Source organism: Rhamphochromis longiceps, linkage group LG14, assembly GCF_057381845.1.
Source record: "Rhamphochromis longiceps isolate RC_006_pf linkage group LG14, R_longiceps_female_GT1.1, whole genome shotgun sequence".
Lineage (NCBI taxonomy): Eukaryota > Metazoa > Chordata > Actinopteri > Cichliformes > Cichlidae > Rhamphochromis > Rhamphochromis longiceps.
The window spans coordinates 31,307,266-31,329,693 of record NC_140570.1 but is presented as its reverse complement, the minus strand read 5'-3'; the positions used below and the strand labels follow the sequence as shown (position 1 = coordinate 31,329,693).

Genomic DNA, 22,428 nt, shown 5'->3' with positions numbered 1-22,428 from the left:
GGTTTAGAACACCTCTTTCTGCATTCTTAAATTTAAAAAAATATTCTTAGATCTACTTTAAGCCTTCGCTGCTTTGATTGTTTCCTTCTCTGTGCCCCAGTTTTCACTCCTGCTGATGAACAATTCCACATGACTGACATATTAAGAGAGCAGTCTGTTTTTGTTTCTCATTCATCCATGTGTGCATTACATTACACTTTTACACACTCCATTCTCACTCCATCCTTGTGCCAGGTTTTCCTAAAAGCTTTTGCAGCCCTGGATCTCTAAAGTGGCTGTTCAGTTGATCACTACCAGTTGAATAGTAAAATTTCCTCTAGCCAGCAGCAGATGACAGTAACATAGAAGCAATTATCAGCTAAGTTCATGGTTAGCTCCATCAACACAGGAGGGTGTATGAAAATGCTGACTGCTACAAGAGGACGTGAGTATTTTAATGGCTAGATGTTGCCCAGCAAAGACTAAAATGTAGGTATAAAACTGAATTTCACATAGCAGACACAGTTATCTGTGTCACAGATCACTCATAGGGCTGTCTTATGTCTTTTTTCACATTAGCTACAAAAAAGGAGAACCCCCCCTCCCAAGATGACACAAGAGAGGCCGAAAATTGTTCCCAACAATAAAATGCCGTTATGCTTTTATGCCATTCTTGGACTCTAACCAGGACCAGGACAATAACTAAATATGGTCAAATTACATTAAAGTCTTTTGTAATCTGTCTTCTTGTAGTTTATTTTCTTCTTTCTTCACTCTTCTTCAATGGTTGTTAAGAAAAGAAAAGAAAAGACAAGAAAAGACAAGAAAAGAAAAGAGCCAGTACAAGTTATGATGACTGAGCTCTGTAAATGGAGGTTCTTTGTCCTCACACTTCCTTCTATAACCTTGATTAGACTAGCAAAGGGAAAAAAAGTGACACAATATCAAGGCTGTGATGGCAAGAGCCAAGCTGAGAGCTTTTAACACTACAGCCTAACGTTTCCTACAAAACATCTTCCAAGAATTTGTGAGGTAAAAAAGGACACAAAAACACCCGCTCCCAGACTGCAAAGTGCTCCAAATAATGTTTTAACAGTTGTTAACTAAAATTACTTTTTGATCCTGTCAAAAATTTCAACTGGTAGTTACATGGCATTGCAGTTTTGTACTTACTGTGAAAGATCTGGCTACACTTGTGGAATCGCCTCAAAGTCTGATGTTTTCTGTGAAGTTCAGGATTGTTTGGCATCTGTTTGCACCAATGGGACTTCTGTAATCCAGATAGGCGATGGGTCGCGTGTGGACCCTTATGGTCTTTAGGGACTCCCAGCATGACCAACATTGCAAACACCATCACCAGCAAACCAACAATCTGCATGGCGATGAGTCTACACAACACAGAGCCAGGGTAATGTAGATGTGCATATAAAAACACACCTTTCAAACAATCTACTGAAGTAAGGAAATTTCACAAACACTCCTTAATTCATCCCTGCTCCAATTAGATAAAAGACACTCCTTAAAATGTAGCAAATAATAAAAATGCAATCCAAATTCTCCAAAGCAACAACTTGCAAACACTGCCGCACTTCCCACCAGTCCTTCATGCTGCTACTCCTGAGATCTGCCAAAATACATAAACCCCTGCAGTCTTGGCTACCCTCCTAAATCCAGGGACAATGTTTCGTCCCAGAGTACGATGGGATCCTAATGAGGGCAAGTCTATGTACAATATGCGTGGTGAAATTCGCTCCCTTCTCCATCTCTTCATCCCAATGCTCAAAGGAGAGACTCTCTCTCATCTTCCCAGTCTTTTCTTTCTCTGATAATTCTTTTTAATATTCAAAAGGAGTTTGTGGACATTCTGTCTTTTCTTATGACGTTTCTATGCATGCAGCAGCACAGGGGATCCTGTTGACTACATGCTGGGCGTCTTTTCAATTCTGCTGGCCTCCTCACAAAACCTAGGCCCCCTCAGCACAGAGGTGATGGGGTGAAACACAGGCAGGCTATAGCAAGGGAGCCTACATCCCCCTTTTTTCTGACTAAGACTATTTAATGGCTTTCATTCCCATCTCGCCAGCACACCAAACAAGATCGCATAAGACAAAAACTTTCCCCCTCAAAAAGATGCTCCCTATTGAGAGGCAAACACAACACTCTTTCCCAGAAGACAGAAAAGTGATGCAGTATGGGATTTAACGTTCCACAGGCTAGCGTTGTTACTCCTAAATCCATTGAGGCATAAACAGAGACAGACTTGCAATTGGAGTCACCTTGGAACCACAGGTACAGTATGTTTGAGTTTCCTTCACAGGCATTTCGGCTGGACTGTTACCATACTTTACTCGCCTCACATTCACTACAGTCAGCTTCTTCTCATTCATGTCGTGTCCTTGCAGAGCCATCCTTTTATTTATTCATTGTGCTACTTTTATAACACAACAATTCAAATTTACAGTCTCCTTGAGTTAGCAGTGGACAGCACAACCCCAAGGTGTTTTCAAAAGATAAAGACGAACAACTTGAAGAAAAAAGGACTTGTTTAAATGGATTCTCATAGCATTTTACAAGACAATCAGCAAACACCTCCAGGGAAACTTTGTCCTGCTCCTGATTTTGACTGTAATGCATTTTACAGTTGCACAAGTAGCCCATCACAAATCAAAGAGAATATCTGAGATGTCAGGAGAGAAATGTCCTTTGACAAGCAAGGTCAAGTCTCTCTGGGCTTTATGCTCAGATCCAGACCTGAAGCTCCATGAAATAAACAAAAGAAGACCAGAAAAAAGCCATGTCCTCTAGTCACCACAAAGCAAAAGATGGACTTAAAACAGATTCAATTAAAGATATGAAATTGGACTTCATAAAACTCCTGTGCCAGTTTGCAGAAATACCCATTTTTTTAACAACGTAAAACAAAGTAAGTGTTGCATATGTGCTGGATTGAACCTGCAGAATATATCATGTTGAATAAAGATTGCTTCATCATACATGGATCCTACAATGAGAACTTCTTCTTTGTCAGGTCTCTCTTGAGACAACTTGATTTTTAGGAGGCATGACAGACTCAGTGGAAGGAGTGGGAGACAAGAACTGATGTGAGGTGGAAAGAAGAGGTGACTTAGGGTCCTGAAGAAGTTGGATGATATTATTGTTACTGTGTCACTGTGGCAACAAATCATTTCTGATTGGTTGGTGAGGGGGTGATAAAGCTTCAGGAGCACCAACCACACTATAACTAGGTGTACAATCATAAGAATTTCACTACAGTTACCGTAAAGAGAATTACTGCAGTGTTTAACCACAGAACAGTCAAAAACATTAACATATCAATGAAATGGGGGAGGCTCATCAACCAGTGTGGACAAGAGTTTAGTGCACACATCTTCAGGAGTTAGACTGCCACGGTGCCAAACAATGAATCAAATTAAAAACACAGCTGTCTAGTTAGTCTCAAATCAGCCATATTTAGACCCTGACACTATTCAGTGTGCAGTAAGTGCAGTCATGTCATATTTCTGGAACATCTATGACAGAAACCTCAGCAGCTGTCAGGCCATTTCGTGATGCCTCTCCACTATGCACAATTACACTGGAACATCAGCTCTACAAGAGAGCCCAAGAATGTATCATTCTGGGCTCTGTCCCAGGATAAATACAGTTAATCCACTAACGTGCAGCCAAGGAACAAGGCAAAAGCCAAAAAGCCTTTTAAAACTGGACATGACCAAAATGTTTTTGCTATTCTCTACTGACAGAAATATCACAGAATCAAAAAAAGGACAGGCAAAACAAAAAAGCAAGATGCAAAGCTGCATGTAACAAAAGCTGAAGAAAAGAGTAAGAGTTTTTGTCTTCTTACTATAGAATCTTTGTTCAGGCATTTAAAAAAAAAAAAAGTAAGAGATCCACTAAAAGAAAATCACAGAACAAATGTGTTTCTGTTCAGGGAATGTCCTCATGCATGACACTGCTGCAAGAAATGCGAGGCCGGGGTGGGCACTGACGACAAGAAAGAAGGGGTGCTTTGCAGGATGCCACAACGAGGTTTGGAACACAAAACAGGATGAGGCGATAAACAGGCTGTTGCTTTTCCGCTTGCCTGCGCACACTGAATCCCTCTTTCCCTGTGTCTTTTAATGGGCCTCACATTAGCATCTGTTTAGCGTCAGCCTCGACATGGCCTGTGGAGTCTGATTAAAATAACCCAGCTATCACGTAACACGCTGGCAGCGACATCAAAATACAGTCAGACATTGGAATATGTGCAGCAACAGACATTGGGGAAGTTAACATGAATGTTCTCTACTTCTGTTGTCCGAACATTTTTGATTAGTCGCTTCTGTTCAGACTCTCGTCTTGCGAGACCACATTCCGTATGGAAAGACATCAAGCGTTCAGATTACTGTGCAGCGCTCACTATGGTATCTGATTGTTTTTTTTTTTTTATTCATGACTGTGCTTGCATCACGTGGAGATAAGATTTGAACAGTACAGGCCTCTCTGGCTGTCCTTGGATGCTCTTATTTTCCTTGAATGCAGCTTGTTCAGTGACCAAAACTTCCCTCCTTCCCTCATAAAAATGCACAACGGAAGAAAGAAGCAGCATTGTGTTGCATGCTTAATTGGCTTAATTGCTTTAGAGACACAGGAGCTTTAATGACTGACAGTAGGACTCAGTAACTGAGCCAAGAGATTCTTTTGTTCTTATCACTGCTGGACCTCAGCCAATCACATGGCAGTGAGATTGAAAACAAGAGCCAGAGTGGAGCAGCAATCTGACTTTAATTTAGGTGGAAACATAAACAATCATTTCCTGGTCAGATTCATTTTATGCAAGTCACACACTGCAGCTGTCTGATACAGTATATTTAGGTTTTGACTCTTATGTCCAACTGAGTCAACTCTGTAGGTACTGGTTTGCAGATACGGCATACCTGTACAAAGAAAGTCACATATAAGGAAAAGTATTGCTATAGGCAATCATATATTCAGAATGTTCTGGAGTGCGTCTATGTCAAGAGCAGTTGCTCATTTTACCCACATTCAGGTAATTTTCTTTAAAAAAAATAGTCAAGTTTTAACTGAGAAAAGCAGTAGTTCAGCTAAGATGGAAGTACTGTCAGATAGGCAAAGTCAAAGTTATTTATATAGCACATTGAAAACAACAACTGTTGACCAAAGAGCTATGCATTTAAAAAAATCAAGAGATAAAATAGAGAAAAGAAAATCTGATTAAGAAATAAGACAAATAATAGTAGTAAGAAAAAAGTAAGTAAGAAAAAATCTAAAAGCTCCTTTACTTCCCAGAATTCATAGAAAGTCTGAGGCACCACTTAGAGGTAAAAACAGAAATAAAAATTTTCACCTCCAAAAAGTGAGTAGCATGGCTGCTCTCTCACCTGTTAAAACAGGTGTTACCTGTTTTAACAACCAGGCATCTAAGAAAAATAGGCTTTATAAGATTTAGCCAAGCTAGAAGTTAGCAGGAAGTTAGAAAGATAGTTTCCACCTAAACATGATATACCATATCCCAAATGAATTATTTCTAAAAAAAAAAAGTACAGCTCTGTTAGCAATGTTTGGAGGGGAAGTGAAGTTGTGCTAAGTGGGGTATAAGGATGTCCTCGCTACAGAGGTATGGTTAGTTTAATATAAACGCATTAGCACAGAAAAGGTTGGGAGGGGGGATAGATTGTTCTTGACAGTTCTTGAAGTTCATATTGAGGGTTCCTGCTGGGCAGAGATAAATACCATTATATGGCAGGAAGAAGATGCTGAAAATAGATCCGATTTTATCCAAGAGAAAATCTGAGATGATCCCTTTCACTACAAGGTTTGTCATTAATATGTTGCTATGTGGTTTGGATTACTTGCTGTGAAAAACTCCTGATCCTATACTCAATATTCACACTGAAGTCTTAGTTTGCCTGACTGGGGATTTAGACTTCAGCAGGAAATCTACAGCATAGGTTCGTCATACCCACAAACCTCTCTGAAACCCTGTAACATAGCCTGATGTGCAGCCCCCTGGAAATGTAACTGCACGACCACAAAGTAATTAACACAAGCATAAGTACTGGCGATGACATCAGCCACTTACATCGGTTACATTGTTGGCTCTACAAAGATGCACTGCTGAAGTCTAAGACATTCTAATATTTGGTGTCCAGAATCCATGTTGCACATACAAATAAATAGTGCTTATAAAACGCTGGAGGGGCACAGAATGACTACTGATTATTTTTGGGGGGCTTGTTTTTTTATTAAATAAAACAACACACACAGCATTACCACATGTTAAAAACATGACAGCCTTAATCACTCAGACACTGGAAACAGGGTTGATCTGTCACTTAACAAGTGGATTTTCTAACAGTTTTGAGCGTACACTATTGTGAAATTACTACAATACTACCAGCTCTCTGAGACTGTAGCACAGTAGCATTTAAGGCTAAATGCTAACACACTCCACATCCTGACCTGAGTTTGGTAAGTGTAAAGGACAATTGTAGTTTAGAATATTAGAATACAAATATTTCTGACTAATAATGCATAAGGCTTGTTTTGATGCCATTAATTTTACAGCTATATTTCCTAATTTACTAATGACGGCCGGAGACGATCACTATTTACAGTTTTAATCACGAAGAAGCCATAATTTTGTATCTGCAAAACCTTGACAAGCTATCCAGTTGTAGTTTAGTGTTTTCACTAAGCTACATTGTGGTGGTAGGTAAGAAGTCAGAGAAAACTAAAGCTCTCAAGGTAAACCTTCTAGGACCACATTTTATGCCAGTCCAGTGATTCAGCTAGCCAACAGGCCCACACTGCCATTGTCAGAGTCTTACAGCTACTTTTATTATAGCCGGTTACTGCTTAACATTCCTAATTCAAAATGGTTTGGTTTGTAAAATCTTTCTTTTATATTTTGAAAAGAAATTGATCAGTGAAGCAACAACACAAACTGTTGTTTCAATAATCCACACAAACCTAAAGTGGCACAAAGCTGAGAATTGATGGGGCATTAATATTTTTCCTGTGAGGTAGTTCTTATAGTAACTTTCCAAGTGTATTTAGAATATCATTCTAGTTGCGGTTACAGTGGATGCTTTGAGCCAACATCAGCGATTGATCTTCTAAGATCCCGAGCAAGGAAAGACGCTGCTCATGCTAAAAGCATTCACATCCCTCAAATAAAAAGCCTATTCTTTCTTTTTCTTTCCCTGGTGCGATCAGCTGCCAAAACAAACTGGTGCTGTGATGAATGCAATAAATATGATCGATGGGATATCTGGGTGCTGCTGACCTCACACCACGCGCCAGAGTGGAGGGAGCAGGTGCTGCTCAGATTTACAGCCCACCTCCTCGTGATATTCCCCTCTCTCACACACACAGACAGCGAGCCCTTCTGAGACACAGTCACACTGTTGAGTTTCCACAGCACCCCTGCAGCTCACGCCGACTCTCAGAGAAACAGGCTTATTATTGTCTCTGGCTATACTTCATGTCCAACATGACTATGCATGAATCATATCACCACTAATAAAACCAGCAATGATTTTACAGATCATCAACCAGTCAGTCCGGCTGACAGTTATTACAGTAATTTCTACTGGGAGGAGCACATGGGGTTGTCGGCGAGGTCGAAGAACTCCTTATGCGTTGGCTCGTAAAGATAGCTAATTGATCTGAGGGCAAAGGCAACTCTGGAAGTGAACATATAAACTACAGAGTTTTGCCAGGAATAATAAACACCAGTGCTTTGGATGGGTCATTACAAACAATAAATCTGGGAGGCATACAACAAGTTCAAAAGAGCCACTGATGAGTCACAAGATTAAAACCAAAGGCAAAATTTCTTTGGTCCCCCTTGTGCTGCTTATGCATCAGGGTTTTTATACTTTGGTGGTTGTTTTGGAATCCTAGATGTAGTTATGGGACACTTAGACATTTTAGTACACTTTAGTAAATGGATCAGGGCTTTATTGAACTGTAGCTTAAGTGAAAAAATTACCCTTGCTCTTAGATCCTGATCAATCCTGCCTTTGTGCCAGGCTGATTGAGGATAGGTAATTAATGTGCATTTGTGGATAAATAACTAAACTCAAATGCTCTCTCCCTTTCAAAAAGCTTGTGAATAGATTGTAGTGCTATGTAATGCTTCAAGTACATAATGAACTGACAACAAACTACCTTCAGCTCCAGTTAATGTTTTGTCAAACTCAGCTTAATGATGAGTCTAGTTTGACCAGTCCTACTTTGTCTTTAACAGTCTTTAACAGAGGTTACTTTTTTGAAAACAAATGAGTTTCACTTGGAACAAGAAATTGAGTGTAGTGTGTTGTACCTCTGCTCTCAAGTCAATGTTTTGATTGTAAATCCACCGAATTTCATCACATAACTAACTAACTCCACATATCTGTACCAAATGTTGCTGTGCTGAACAGATTAAATTCTGATTTTGCAAAAAGCCATTCTGCTCACAGCTGCCTCTTTTGTAAAGGAAAATTGTTTGGGGACTTGTGCGCACAACACTGTTACTGCATTGTTATACCAGAATTATAGTAGCCTCTCTGTGTGTTGAGCAAAGAGATCCAAACAGGTCAATAAAATGAGGTAAAGATTTCTTCCTGAAATTATTTTATTGGCAGGATCCTCACCCTGACATGTGACAGGTTTGCCTTTCTGAGCTTTCATTTGAGGTCCCTGTTATAGAAACTTTGTGAACCACCAACTTATGTATGGCTGGACAAACCAAACCAGTTCGACCACTACCATTTAGGAATGGAAAATTTTGACCCATTTACACTCTAAAATACCCCCAAAACATTTATTATCCTTTCATTTGGAAACAAAGCATATTTGACAGGACAAGAGCAGAAGATTATTAGCACTTAGCAAAACCCCATCCAATTTTCTTCCCAATTATCATGAGGACACTAGAAACGTGAATCTGAATATTCTAATTTAATTCTCACCTCATAGTCTTTGTGTTTTGACCCCTTTGCACTCATGCTAACTCCCATCTCCAATCTTACTGCCACTCCAGTGCATCTTGACCACATTACTACACTTGCTATCCTGACAAGAATGGCTAATAGACCTATTTTTTTGGACAGGGCTAAGCTAAGCTGTGCAGATCAGGGAGATGAAAAGAGATTGGATGGGGAACAAAAAAACCTCCAGCAGCAAAGAGACTACGGGGAAGCTGTATATAGGGCATTAGTGCTTGGTTATAACTAATTATATCTCAAGTGAATCGCTCCTCCAGGCGTGGCAAGGGATATCTCTCTATTGTTGCACTGTTATGAAATGAGTGCTGTTGCCATACTGGGGATAATGTGTGTGAGTGCAGCAAGCTGAATGTGTACAATTCTCTTTGCTTCCTGTATCATGATTATCAGGGCACTACGTCTGATGAACATAAATGAGTGTCATGGAGATGTGACACGATGATGCTGTGGGGACTCTTGGGTAATATATGTGAAGGTGATGGTGTCAAGGAAATTGGTTTTCAGGGTGGGGACTCAAGGCCAGCGCAAGAGCCCAGTAATGAAAAGAAAGGATGAACAGGGAATAGAGTTCTCCATCTCTATCATGATAACGCTGTCTGTGCCATGTATCCAGGCACAGTCCACTTCAGCTCCACATCAATAAGGTGAAAACAAGCGCCAAGATCATAAAGACATCGAGTAAGCATTAACTCCATCCACTCCAGTTAAATAGAGGTATTATTTCTTTTCCTAGAGGTTAAATTGCTTTTTGTACAGTTTGGTAGCAGCAGCTGATTTTTAAAATTCCTTTTCTGCTAAATTTGTTTGATTGTGCAGTTTGATAGATCATGGTTTAAAATGATTTTATTATTAGTTTATGGACCAAAATCAATACTTGGTAAAACTGAGTGTAACTGATTAGATATTGAGACTTTATTTAGTTAAATATGCTGGATTTGAACATACAATAACTACTGCAACATTAGCATGAATATAAAAAAATACCTTCTCCCTCCAAAAAATTAAATTTGTGTTTGCTTTTATCGTCATTGTAAAATAAAAATGTGCCATGTGACAAAATGACACCTGACAGAACTGTGTCACACAATGTATGCTTTTACTACAGTATAGGCAAGAAGCTAGGCTCAGCTCAGTGTTGTCTATATTCTTTTGAAAGTACCAGCATGGTTCAACATGAATAGGGTACACACTAAATGTTTTTCTACATTCATGCTGCACTTGGTATATGCATCAGTCTGGTGGATGTTTCGGTAGAATACTGTTTATTCTTAGGTAGACATCAGGTGACTGCTGTTTGACAAATACAGTATTTTAGAGTGTGAGACATCATCAGAAATGACTCGACTACAGTATATACTACAATGTGACAACCAGTGCTTATTGCTTACATACAATTTAGAGATAGAAGTATGCATATGAGTAAGTCAGTAGAAGTGACTGTAAAGACAAAAAGGAGCAACAGCCTAGAGAATGAATATCTTACATGGTGTATATACAGTCATCATCTTTATCACTCGCACTACACCTTTTTTCATTTCACTACAGAAATGTGGACTAACAGCCTGCATTGCACTATGTGAACGCCCTGATGGATAATTTCTATTTGATCACATCTTCAGCAATATTAACCTTGATGCCTCCGCAGCTCTCGGCTAGACACGGCTTTGTTCTCCCATCACCTGTCTGCACATCCATCAGTGTCGTGAATGGTTTCTTGGAGACATTGAGGGGTGACTGCTTTGAGAGAAGATAAAATGCTGCATTTTGACATGCCTGGACCCCTCTATTCTGAAGCCAATCAGTGATGACAGCGTGGCAACCTTCAGTTCCCTCTCTTCCTCCCTATTTCTATTTCCATAACCTTACAAATAGAGCAGCTCTCTGAAGTTGCCGTCCTTTGTGATCTGTGACAAACGCAATGGTAGCTGTCAGCGGAGAGGGAGGATATGAGTGCTGATGTGCTCTCTGAAGTAATGCTCAGCCTTTCATGTTGAGGCAGAACCAAAGACCTGTCTCCTCTGTGTGTGTAGGCCTGCCAAGCACTGGCTAGCAAAGTGTAAGTGCAGGAGTTTTAGCGTGCCTTTCTAATCCACTGCTTTCACACAGGTCAGTCTCATTTATTATGAATGTGAAGTTCTGTGCAAAGCTCTTTGATATCGGGAAACAATTTAGAGCTGGCTCAGAGTCAATATCATAAGGGACCAATAAAAAACATTTTTAATGTGTTACAAACTTCAGGTCAGCTTGTGTTTCCTTATAAAATTCACAGTAGGCTGTATTAGTCCCGGGTGACCATAATATAAAACATTACTGAGTCAGTGCCTGGACATGTGGCAGTTGTTTTTAGTTTCACCTAAACTAAAGAAGGTCAGGTTAAAGTAATGATGATATTGGTAGTGATTTCAGACATGTTATAAAAGGACATGGATGACAAGGACATAGGATCCTTGAATCGCGTGCATAGAGTGTGATTAGTTAATCAGTGAAACTTACACAGAAATCAATGAACTTTGTTTCTGGATGAAGGTCACAGAGATCGAATGAAAAACACTCATAATTAAACAAACCCAGGCACCTAAAAGGTTCTTCACCTTAACAATTAATGGAGCAGTCTTTTTTTTTATTTTTTTTTTTTTTTAGCTCAGACTGGCAGCTGTCAAGATTATCCTCACGTTTCATCCAGAGAGTCACGCTCCTTGTAAATGGAGTCTTTGGCAGCAGCCCACTTTGTTCTATCAGGGGCAGAATGAGGTATTAGGGCACATTAGTCTCATTTCCAATTCACTGACTGGGCCAGATCGATTTCCTTCATTTTCATGCACAGATGGGATTAAATGGCCAGATTAAAGATGAACTCTTGGCACTGTCCAAAAGGTAGATTTATCATTCTAAAGATGAACACAAATGCAGTGAAGCAGACACAACATGATTTTCCTCTTTAAACCTGCATTCAAAGTCTTCAAGGCCTGTTAGCTAGGTCATTAGCTGCCATTTTCTAGGAGATATCTGTAATGTCTCAGACCTTTTCCCTTGGCATTACTGATGAAGGCCACACTATGGTGTTTCTGATGGTTATGTTATAGTTTTGCTGGTTATCTTTTAGAAGTCCAAGTATAAAAACAAGCTACCAGGCTACAACACATTGTGATGGACCACATAAAGATTTTGGCAGTCAATTTGGATTTCCCTTTTCTTCACAATATTTCCTGAAGATGTGTGAGGTCCGGTAAATCACCTAGTGAGGTAGGCCTTCTTGCTACAACAACACAGGGGGAACACTATTCACCCGCACTCTGGGAAAAGAGCCCAAAACTCAAACAAAACACATGCATCATCAATAATTTTTTCCAGACTTGTTTCCTTTTTGAGTTTGTGCGTATGTGTGTCTGTTAGTCTCTTGGGCTCAGAAGCTGCTTCTGGCTTCTCATTTCCCTACAGAGCACTCATTTATTGAAGACATCCAACTACAAATGCTATTCAGTTTGGTGCCTCATTTTCCCACAATTCTCCTCTTTCAGAAGCGGCTTCCACTGAAACACATATGGAACATGGTGTCTAAACTAAGTGCTTATTTATTCTGTGAAAATACTTTCTGATTGAAAAATATAAACAACTGGCTGTTCTGAAAGCATTCTGAAATCCTTTTGACTGCCAATCTTAGTAAAGGATTAGGTACAGTATAATTGGCTGGTGTGCCTTGCTGTGACAGTCAGCTCACTTTTTCTGATTTTAAATTGAATTCCAAGTCTAAGTATAACCTGTTTTGCAGAAGAGAGGCCTAATGTTTGCTTGTTCATTGCAGATCAATAAAAAAAAAAAAAAAGATGAAAATTGAACTTGAAAATTCTCTCGAAAAGTGAACCTGGAAAATATTTCGATTTTTTTCACATCCCCCAAGAAAGTTATGTTTTTGGTACCACTGACATGCATGTCATTCTGTCTGTCAACATGATAAGTATCATATTCCTTTGGACTTCTGACCTCTTCTTTAGAGTAAAATAAGGTCAAACATTCACAAAATGCAATTTATCTTTAAAATTATACTTAAAATTCTGCTGCCTTTGTTTGTGTTGGCAACATTTAGGAAATGATACTAATATACGGGGGTTCTAAATACCACACTTTAGTTTGCATCCAAATATCATATCACATTTGACCTCTGATCTATAACCTTGATTTATGTTCAGTTATTTACAAATCAATGCCTCTTATCTATTATTATCCTCTTGCATGTTTATGTAATCAAAGTAAACATCTATCATGCACGATTAACCTTAAAAAACATTTACAACATAAACAAACAAAAATCAAAAATGAATGTGTACTGCTCTCTGGGCAGGTACCTTGGTTGACATAGAGTTCCTGTTTTGTTTGTTCTAAAGTTTACTGCTGGACACAAGGCCGGTCTTACTTTACTAAAAGTTTGCACAGAGGACTCAGTGGCTTCAAAACTGATTGGCAAAAATTTAAGGTGAGCACTGAGACATATTTCCACTAAAAACAGCCAAAAGTAGTGTTGTGTAACCAATAAACACAGAACATATGTGAGTGGACTTTTAAGTTAAAAGCAGCAGCAGTACCTGTGTAGCCCAAAGAGTTGTCATCCTCATGCTCAGTGGTAGGAGCTGGTGTTGCCCCTTCGCTGGCACCATCTTGAGCGACTCCCATCTCTGTCAACAATAACACCAAAGGGACTGAGAAACTAGATGCATTCTGCCCACTTTCCACACCCACGGTCCAGACCTCCAGCCCTCTGCCTCCCTGACACAGGCAGACTGTAAATATGCTCAGAAGTGCCAGGCTCCATCCCTGTAAACGCTGTCTCTTGCAGAGGAGTCCAAACACCCACATCACGCAAACATCAAATAATCCAAACACTTGTTTAAATTCCTTTTTATGTGCCTAAAACAAAGCAACCAAAAACTTTTGAAGTTTCAATCAGCCGGTAGGTGAGAACAGATCCATCAGAATGATCGGTTGATGCAATCTTCAGCTTTTCTTTGGGCTCAGCAGGAGGCTGTTCTGCTACCCTGTGTTGGGATTGAATGTGAGCATGTGTGCGCACAACAGAGTCATCCCTACAATATCAATAGCCATAAGTGGCTGCACCCCTATAGGAGCACATGTGGTGGACAGAAGAGGGAGGGCCAGGGCACACTCTGCATGACTGACAACATCACTCTATATGCACACACATACACCGTGCACGCAGTCCTGATGCAAATACAATGATGCACCATTAATCGCTAATCAGTTTCTTTTGATTTGTGCCCGTCTTTGTGCCTGTCTCTCTTTTTGGATTGACAGATTGAGTATGTGTGACAGACTGCATGAGGGCGGGACAGCACGGGGAAGAGAGTAAAAAGAAAGGCCAACGGGGCCCTGGTGTATCTGGCTTATCGAGGAGCCGAGAGGCCCACTGTGCCCTTATGATGACTCTGTGTGAAATAAATCAGGCTCAGCCATGCCCATTCTTTTTGTGTACCACTGACAGGGGGTTAATGTGGGCTGGGCAGTTGGGGTGGGTGGTGGTGGGGGTAAACTGAATCTTAATCATCTAACCCCTTTAGCTAAGTGAGTGGCAGTCTGTCGGAAGTATCTGTTTCCTCAATGAGATCTGGCATCACTTCAGATAAATAGCAGACGGGCAGACGGAATTGTTCATTGGAGAGTACTTTAAGCCATTAGATGAGAAGAAGAAGGTGACCTACAATATCGTCTGCCACTCCCACCATTAGAAAATTGACAGTCCAAATTTATGCAAACTTTTCATACACAGCAATGACCTGAAATCACATTTAACAACAGCACTGGACACATTAATGATGGTAACCACAAAGAAGACATTCAAAATGCAGCGATTACGCACCCCTGCTGTGCTCGCAGTGATGCAATTAGCGTGGCAGTAAAAGGGCTTCATGCTGGCCCGAACGTATTATCTGGCACTTTTCTGCCTGTGTGTTTGTCTAAGCAACAGGATCCGACTGACACAACAGGAGAGCAGAGCCACTGAGTCACACATTAATAACCATGTAGGTTACTCAGTATCGTGCATGCGAATGAAGTGTGATGACACATGTAACGAATGAGATGAAAATGTGCATGGCATGAAGAAACACAGACATCAACAGCAGGTCTGATGCACTGTCTGACAATTATAGCGTGACACCGGCAGTCAGAGATTGTTTTTAATTTGTTCACAACAGACAGATTAAACACAAACATCTGCTACTGGAAAAAAATGTAGCTTGACACTGGCAGCAATTATAGCCTGAAAGCAAGGACAAAAATATAAATGTGTGTTTTTGCAAAAAAATAAAAGAAAAAAAATAGTATACATAATTCCACAACCAGGCATATATAAACTAAATCAAATACACCGACTTAAAGGCTTTTTTCTCATTCTAGTGGAAAAGGATGAAATTAAAAAAAATGTTGTTAAGTTTATAAACTGAGTCCAAAGGTCCATTAATAGCAAATAACACTAACAAATATTGTGGAAAGTATTTTCAGCTTTACTTAGCTTTAATTGAACATCTTCCTTACAAGCATAAGGAAAAATATCAATCTGCCAATTTTAAATAAAATAATATCCTGAATTTGTTTACTTTTTGGATGATTATGACTTACTAGTTTATTTCAGAGCTTTCAACATCATCTTACAGTTTTTAATCAGCAGATGATCTTTGCTCAGTTGTGAAAATGGCCTTTACCATCTATTTCTGCTGGTGAAAACAGTTTGATATGACTGACAACCATTGAGCTAACCTTTGAGTTAAGATAATTGTGTCAAAGACATATCAGCAGAAGCATGTTATTATATAAAAAAAAAAGCATAAGATCAGATAGTCTTAGACTTTGTGTTTCTCCATCTCCACTAGCTTCGAGTCTTGTCTGCAGTATCTGCCCTTTACATCTTTATGCTGTATTTCCTGGGTGGTCCATAAGCGGAGGTCCTATTAGAGACCACTTCAGAGTTCATTAACAGGTGGTGTACACAGATCCCCCTGGGGCATCAAGACAGATATCCAGACCCACAGTCTGGATCTCCCTTTCCTTTTAGCCCAAACACAGCACACAACATCAGATCCCCTGCTAACTAATTAACATGGTCCATGTGGAGTGAACTAACTACTTATTTAAAGATACAAAAGCATACATTCTGTCTCTTAAACCACTCCCTTGTTACTCACAGGCCCCTGGTTATAAGCCCTGACCTCGGAGTCAAACAGAACAGCACGTTGCTTTTTCTCCACCACAGCTGTTTCTTCATGTCCACAGGTTAGGAACTGTTAGTATCTTGGCAACAACGCGAAGTCAATCAGCACTTCAGCTGCTGTCCAGTCTGACTTATGCAGTTATTGCTAAGTGACAAACGCTGGGAGCTTGTAATAAATGTGAATGAAGAAGCTGAGAGAATTGCTGTTGTCTCATTGTTATCTTGTCACTGGCACCCTGGCAGTCTGCAAAAGTGATGGATGGGCTTAAAATGATTAGTTTGGGGAGTCTGACTGTGGAGCTTGTTAAGAGGACTGACTGATTATTTGCTGTAGGACATGTTCCTTCACACAGGCTGATCAGAGAAGCAGCATATTTCTGTAAGGGACCTCAAGCCATTTCACTTATTAAATTGGTTTCTTTGAGAATGTTCTCCACTAACATCTGTTTACTTTTTTTGTCTGATGACAGAGGGGAAAAGTATGAACAGCCAACAAGAATGCTAATTATTAAGCACAGTCAACAAGATTCCCACTGCTTTCATTTGTAGCAGTCATTCTCAAAGCTGCAAATTTAAATAAAATCTTTGCTGCTGATAGTCAAACGCATGACATCATCTTAAAACTTCATTTTTTTGTCGTTGAGGAGCTGAATTCAATGGCCTTCACTATAACAAAACGGTAAAGAAAGAAAGTACAAAAAGCTCCTTCAAAAGAGCCCTTTTCAGCAGAATCTACTCTGTCTGCTTCATCTGTTTCCACAGCACCATTACATTCATTTCCATTTTGATTACTCTTTCTTTGTTTTCTGCATGACTAATGGAGTTTTAATTAGGCCTTGAGATAATACATACGTACGCATTAAGGACAGAAAGCTGGAGAGAAGTACAAAGTCAAAGTGGAGAGGCAGTTTTGTCACATACAGTGTAAAGAAGAATGGTGGAGGGTGAGCTTAAAGAATAAAAAAAATCAACTTGTGCCAGACAGTGGATGAACTGAATGGCCACACAATCCCCAGTATATAGTAAATAAGTATTTTTTTTTTAACTGTGAATCATGGAAATCTGTTTTAGTAGAGTCTGAGAATAAAACCATGATCGTCAAAATGAGCATATTAGGACCTGTTTAAATGAGAAGTTTGACTTTAATTAAAAAAAATGCATAGTTTCTTTCCCCTTGAAGATTAGAGATGATCAATACTACTCACATTATCTTATAGTTGGGGTCAGCAGACTTAGTTTAGTACAAACACTAAGAAAATCTGCCTACTGCTGCTCACAGTTTTTTTTTCCTTGGAGTCCACACTCATGGCAAATAAATAATCCAACACAATTGCCAATAAAATCCCTATTTTTCATTTTTACATTTCAGTTTTTGTACAGATTAAACTACTGATATAATATAATATATATAATATATACTCATTTGTGACTTTAGAGATGCTGGTAGGCAGATTTTATAGCTTTAACACAAAGCCAAGCTGGGTATCACCCTTCACACTAATCTAAGCTAGCCAGCTGTAGCTACATACCATATAGACCACATTTCACATTTTATTTTCAAAACTGGTAAACTATTGTTTAAAGACAAGATTAAAACGGTGCGTTGACAGCATAAAATACCATGTCACAAATCATTAAGTTGTGCAGCAGCTGTCGTGAGAAAGTGGAGCAAATGGCTCACACTCACACATGCACACTTCAGCTGTGCCGAAAGGCTGGCTCTTAACGTTCATGTATGAAACCATACCCCTGCAAACACGGTAAAGTACATTAATAGCTAGCTGATAATACCTTTAGCTCCAAGCATGAACTAATTATTATACCAGAGCAGTTTAATTCATGATAAATGAGAGGAAACCAATATATACAATCCACAAGCTGTTACTGTTTGTATTTTATGTTGCTCTGCCAAGCCCTGTGCATATTAGTTGTCTATAACCTGATCTGTGAAGGATTAAAGTATATTTAACCAGCTAAAACTGCCCCATTAGAAAGAACAAACATGACTTAGAAACTGAAAAAGATATTTTATGTGTTTTTCAATAGTTTCTGTAAGAACAGGGGGAGCGCTTGAGTATGTTTAAGACTCTATTTAATTTCCCACACAACTATTATGTTCTCAACAGATATTTAAGAATCAAGCCATGATATTGACAATGACAAACTACAATAATCAGGCCTGTATTAGTTCCCATGAGTGAACTGCGGGGAAAGGCTGACTGAATGACTTTGCAGCTTTTCCACCAAACCCTCTGATGTCCTTAACAGCCACAGGTTCATTGCACCAGCTGGAGAAAATAAAACGAGTATAACGACAAAGTGTTCTGATTAGACATGTTAGTTTGTGCATGAATGCCTGCAAACAGGATTTTGCTATTGACAATTTCACTGCGGTTGTGCGAACTGTATCCTTTCCCCCCTCATGGTTTCGTTGGTTACAAAACTGCCACACACCTCAAAGTTGGAATGTGACTCACCTCTGAATGCATGATTGGTTGATTGTTATTAAATAGAAGTGCAAACGTCAAGGAAGAAATATGTGCCAATTTGCTCACTGATAGATTTGCTCAGAGGGCATCGGCAACCAACCACAGAAAGAAAAACAGTGAGACAGATCCAGGACAAAGAGTGCTGACTGGCTTGAAGGGTGCTAAATATTGCATGGTCACTCTGCTGAGCTGCAATCGGTGAGTGCCAAGTAGAATTCCACTGAGCGAGCAGCTCACGCTGAAGCTCTCATAGCTGCTTTCAGGGCACCTTTATCCCTGAAAAGCTAACTTTTGCAAAACACTTTTTTATGGACATCTTATTCCCATACCTTTACGTTATGTAAAATAGATATTATCATGCTCACTTAAAATGTTGCCTCTCAGATTTGTTTAACCACACTGATGTCAAATAAGTTCAAAGCCTGCAAGGAGTCTGAACTTGCTTTGACATCCCAGTGGAGCTGAGGCAAGCATACTCCAAGCTGCCAAAAGCCCAGATGTCCATTTCTGTGACACTGGAACACTTTTTCTGCTCAGAGAGAGACAAATTGGAGGATGGAGAAAAGAGAATGATAGAGAGGGAGAGACTTCTCATAGGTGAGAAAAATATGATCTTTCTAGAATTTAAAGTTCTGTAGCCAAGGTGAACAGCTCATGGTCATGACTCAGAAGCAGCTTGTCAACATCCGCACCATCACTGCCGACAGACTAGTGACCTTCTCTGACTTCCCGGTATAAAATCTGCTTCATGCAGCTGCTCTACCCTGCACTTCACTCAAATACCATAAGATTTCTTTGTATGTGGGGGTGGTTTGTGTGAGTAATGACAGCTAATACTAGTGTTCAGATTCTCTTTCTTGGTCTATATAAGACAGAGGATGGTAGGGGAAAAAGTAATCTATAAGAGAAACTGGAGGCTCGTGATGATAGAAAATGAGTTTAGAGGGCAGCAGAGCAAATAAATTAGACCTCACTTCAAAGCAGCGGCAAATTACTGACAAAATACAATGATGGCATATTGTCCTGCTCATTGATTCACTTAATCAGGCAGTGTGCTCTAAACATACAAACACACATGCATGAACACACACAGGGAAAAAACACCCTCTAACTCAGTTCACATGTGTTTTTTAATAATCTCTGAAAATTCCATCAATATGTTAATGTGAACAATTCTTTCCCAAACCAAGAGACCAAAAAGCAAGCCTCTAATCCGTCATTCCTCCCAGTAACATTTTCTGGAGCTGCTCCATCGCCGAAGTCTGACTTTCCAGGGACAAGGAAAATTTCTTGGGTTTTTATGCTTAAATGAGATTTGGTGGTTACTGACCAAAATTCTTGACATGTGACCCCAAAACTTGTTGGTGTATTTAAACTCGAACTCTTCTCATGCAAATTATGCAGGACAGAGATGTAAAGACTTGATAGTTGTTTATCATTTCCAGTTCACCTGTGCCCTCAATGCCCAGCAAAGTTTCCTGGTAAACGCCTCGAGGTTGTTTGTGGCATTAACGTAAGCCAAGGGGAATTCTGCGACTTTTTAATTAAAGCTCATGAGAGGGGAAAAGATCCACAGCTGATGTAAAACCTTGTCAGTCTTTGATGTTATGACACCCGGCTTTCAGTTCACACTAGGCACACCTCTTAATCTCTTTCTTCTCTCAAGCTGTGTTGTGGTCAAAACAAATGAGCAAATATGAAATGCATCTTGGTTTGGCAGTGTTTGCTGAACCGCTTCAATGACATGCAATTATTCCTTCACATAATACCTTTTTCCCCCTGACCTCTACTTAGAAAAAAAGACCAGCTGTTAAAGGATGTGTGCATACATAAAGACAACATGACAAATTAAAGGAAAAAGCCTTGACCCATAATAAACTAGTCTCTCTGTTGTACTACGGAAGAAACCGCATTATGAAGGAAAGATCTGGCACTTAAAGAATTTAAGGAAATAGAAGGACTCCATAACCAAAGCTGGTTGTTGTCCTTCCCTGTCAACTAAAGAGCTAATCATCTGTTTAGTAACTGTGGGATCAGGAAACATATAAAGCCAAACGTGTTGTTACACAGTTGCTGTTCACGGCAGCTTCTGACTTATGGTAGCAAGGATATTTCCTCATTAGAGATGTACGCTTATAAGTGTGCTTTTCATTTTTCCTTGCATATTATGTTCTGGTGAGATGAGCCAGAGTCACTAATTATGGTGACACTCTGGAGTGAACTGTAAATGATGTTGTAAATTTGCATATGTAGCAGAAGTAAGCAAACCATATTTTGCGGCAAACAACAACAAACTTTTGAGGGATGTTTTTCTTTAATCTAATTTCTATATTTATCATATACACTGGTCAATGCCCATGCCCTGCTCTATTATAGAAATATAATTGTAGTAGTTATTAGGTGGTTGCCAAGCAATGTGATGGCTTAATAATATAAATCATAATATTCAAGTTTTGTTTTTAAAGTAGAAGTTAATTGTGGTGATATGAAAAATGTCTATAGGTACAAATGCTAAAATATGAGGAATTTTAGTCTATTTGTAGGTGGTTGCCAGGCAACACAACAATGTCGTAATATCTGATATAGATAAGAAAACTCAGGAGCCTAAGATGTACCTGTGTGCTCGCTTTTGTTGCTCAACTTTTGATCATGTAGAAGGAGTTGGCAGACAAAGGAACAAGCACACAGACAGAAGGAAAGAGATTTACTGTAATGACTCAAGGGAATGATTCTGTCAATGTACGATATTTAGATTAAGATTTTATATACCATTGAAATTAAAGTTACAGATCTCTCCCCATTTATTTAGGTGGGGCCTTGTTTAACCAGAAATAACGATGCAGAAGGTTAGCCCAGAAGCTTTTAGAAGGACTGGGGGAGCATTTTGCTGCCATAGTTTTGGTCCAGTTCCTCTCTTAGAGGACAGATGCAATGGCAACAAGTACAAAGTTGCTCTAAGCAATCCTGTTAGAAAACATAAAACATGCGATAAAACATTTCCATAAGGTAGTGGTGACAGTACACTCAATTACCAGTATCAAAACATCAAATATGGGAATATCTTTTGGAAGACTGACAATTATTCCTGAGGCACAGATCCAGTTCCAACTTAGAGAATCAGTGCCAAGGAGCACTGAAGTTGTTCCGATTTCACATCAGGATCTAACTTACTGAGACACTTTTAGTTTTTACTAGAGATTAAATCATTACATTGTATCACATTTTATTATTTATACAAATAATTAGTTTGCAGTTTTACAAACCTGAGTTTCCATGCTTCAGCTTTAGTTTGATGTATAAGACAACACTTACTGGCCTTTACTCTGAGATACAGGTATTTTGCACATAGCAGTTTTGTAATGATTCTGTTCATTTGCCCATGTCACAGTTCAGTCACGATCTGATCTGAAGTCAAGCAAACTGAACAAACAGCGAGCGCTATCTCTCTTTCCCAGCCTATCTCCCTCTCTTTCTGCCTACACAAACACTCTCATTCCACCACGGACTGGTGCTTGTCAGGGAGAAACATGTGTATGCTAATTTACTGGAGCACACACTAACCATTCACAGTCCAATGAGAGAGGGCAGATAAACCAACTCATGCTCTGAGTATGCCACTTTCTGATTAGAAGAGATGAAAATGAGGACTTGAGACGATGTGCGGTAAGAATGTTGCAGGCATGCAGCCAGTTTCTCAGCACTCATAAAACTAACAATCTCA

General features: G+C 39.5%; 1 protein-coding gene across 4 annotated transcripts in view; it reads right to left on the bottom strand.

Moving 5' to 3' along the window:
- Nucleotides 1-22,428, bottom strand: part of robo1 (roundabout, axon guidance receptor, homolog 1 (Drosophila)) — a 221,124-nt gene that overhangs the window by 130,829 nt on the left and 67,867 nt on the right. For 3 of the 4 annotated variants that reach the window (XM_085429417.1, XM_085429416.1, XM_085429419.1), the window contains exon 3: nucleotides 13,580-13,669. The exons of the other annotated variant lie outside the window; for it this stretch is intronic. In XM_085429417.1, coding sequence (XP_085285543.1) covers nucleotides 13,580-13,669 — 90 coding nt within the window. The remainder of the gene's footprint in view (nucleotides 1-13,579; nucleotides 13,670-22,428) is intronic. 4 annotated transcript variants of the gene reach the window in all.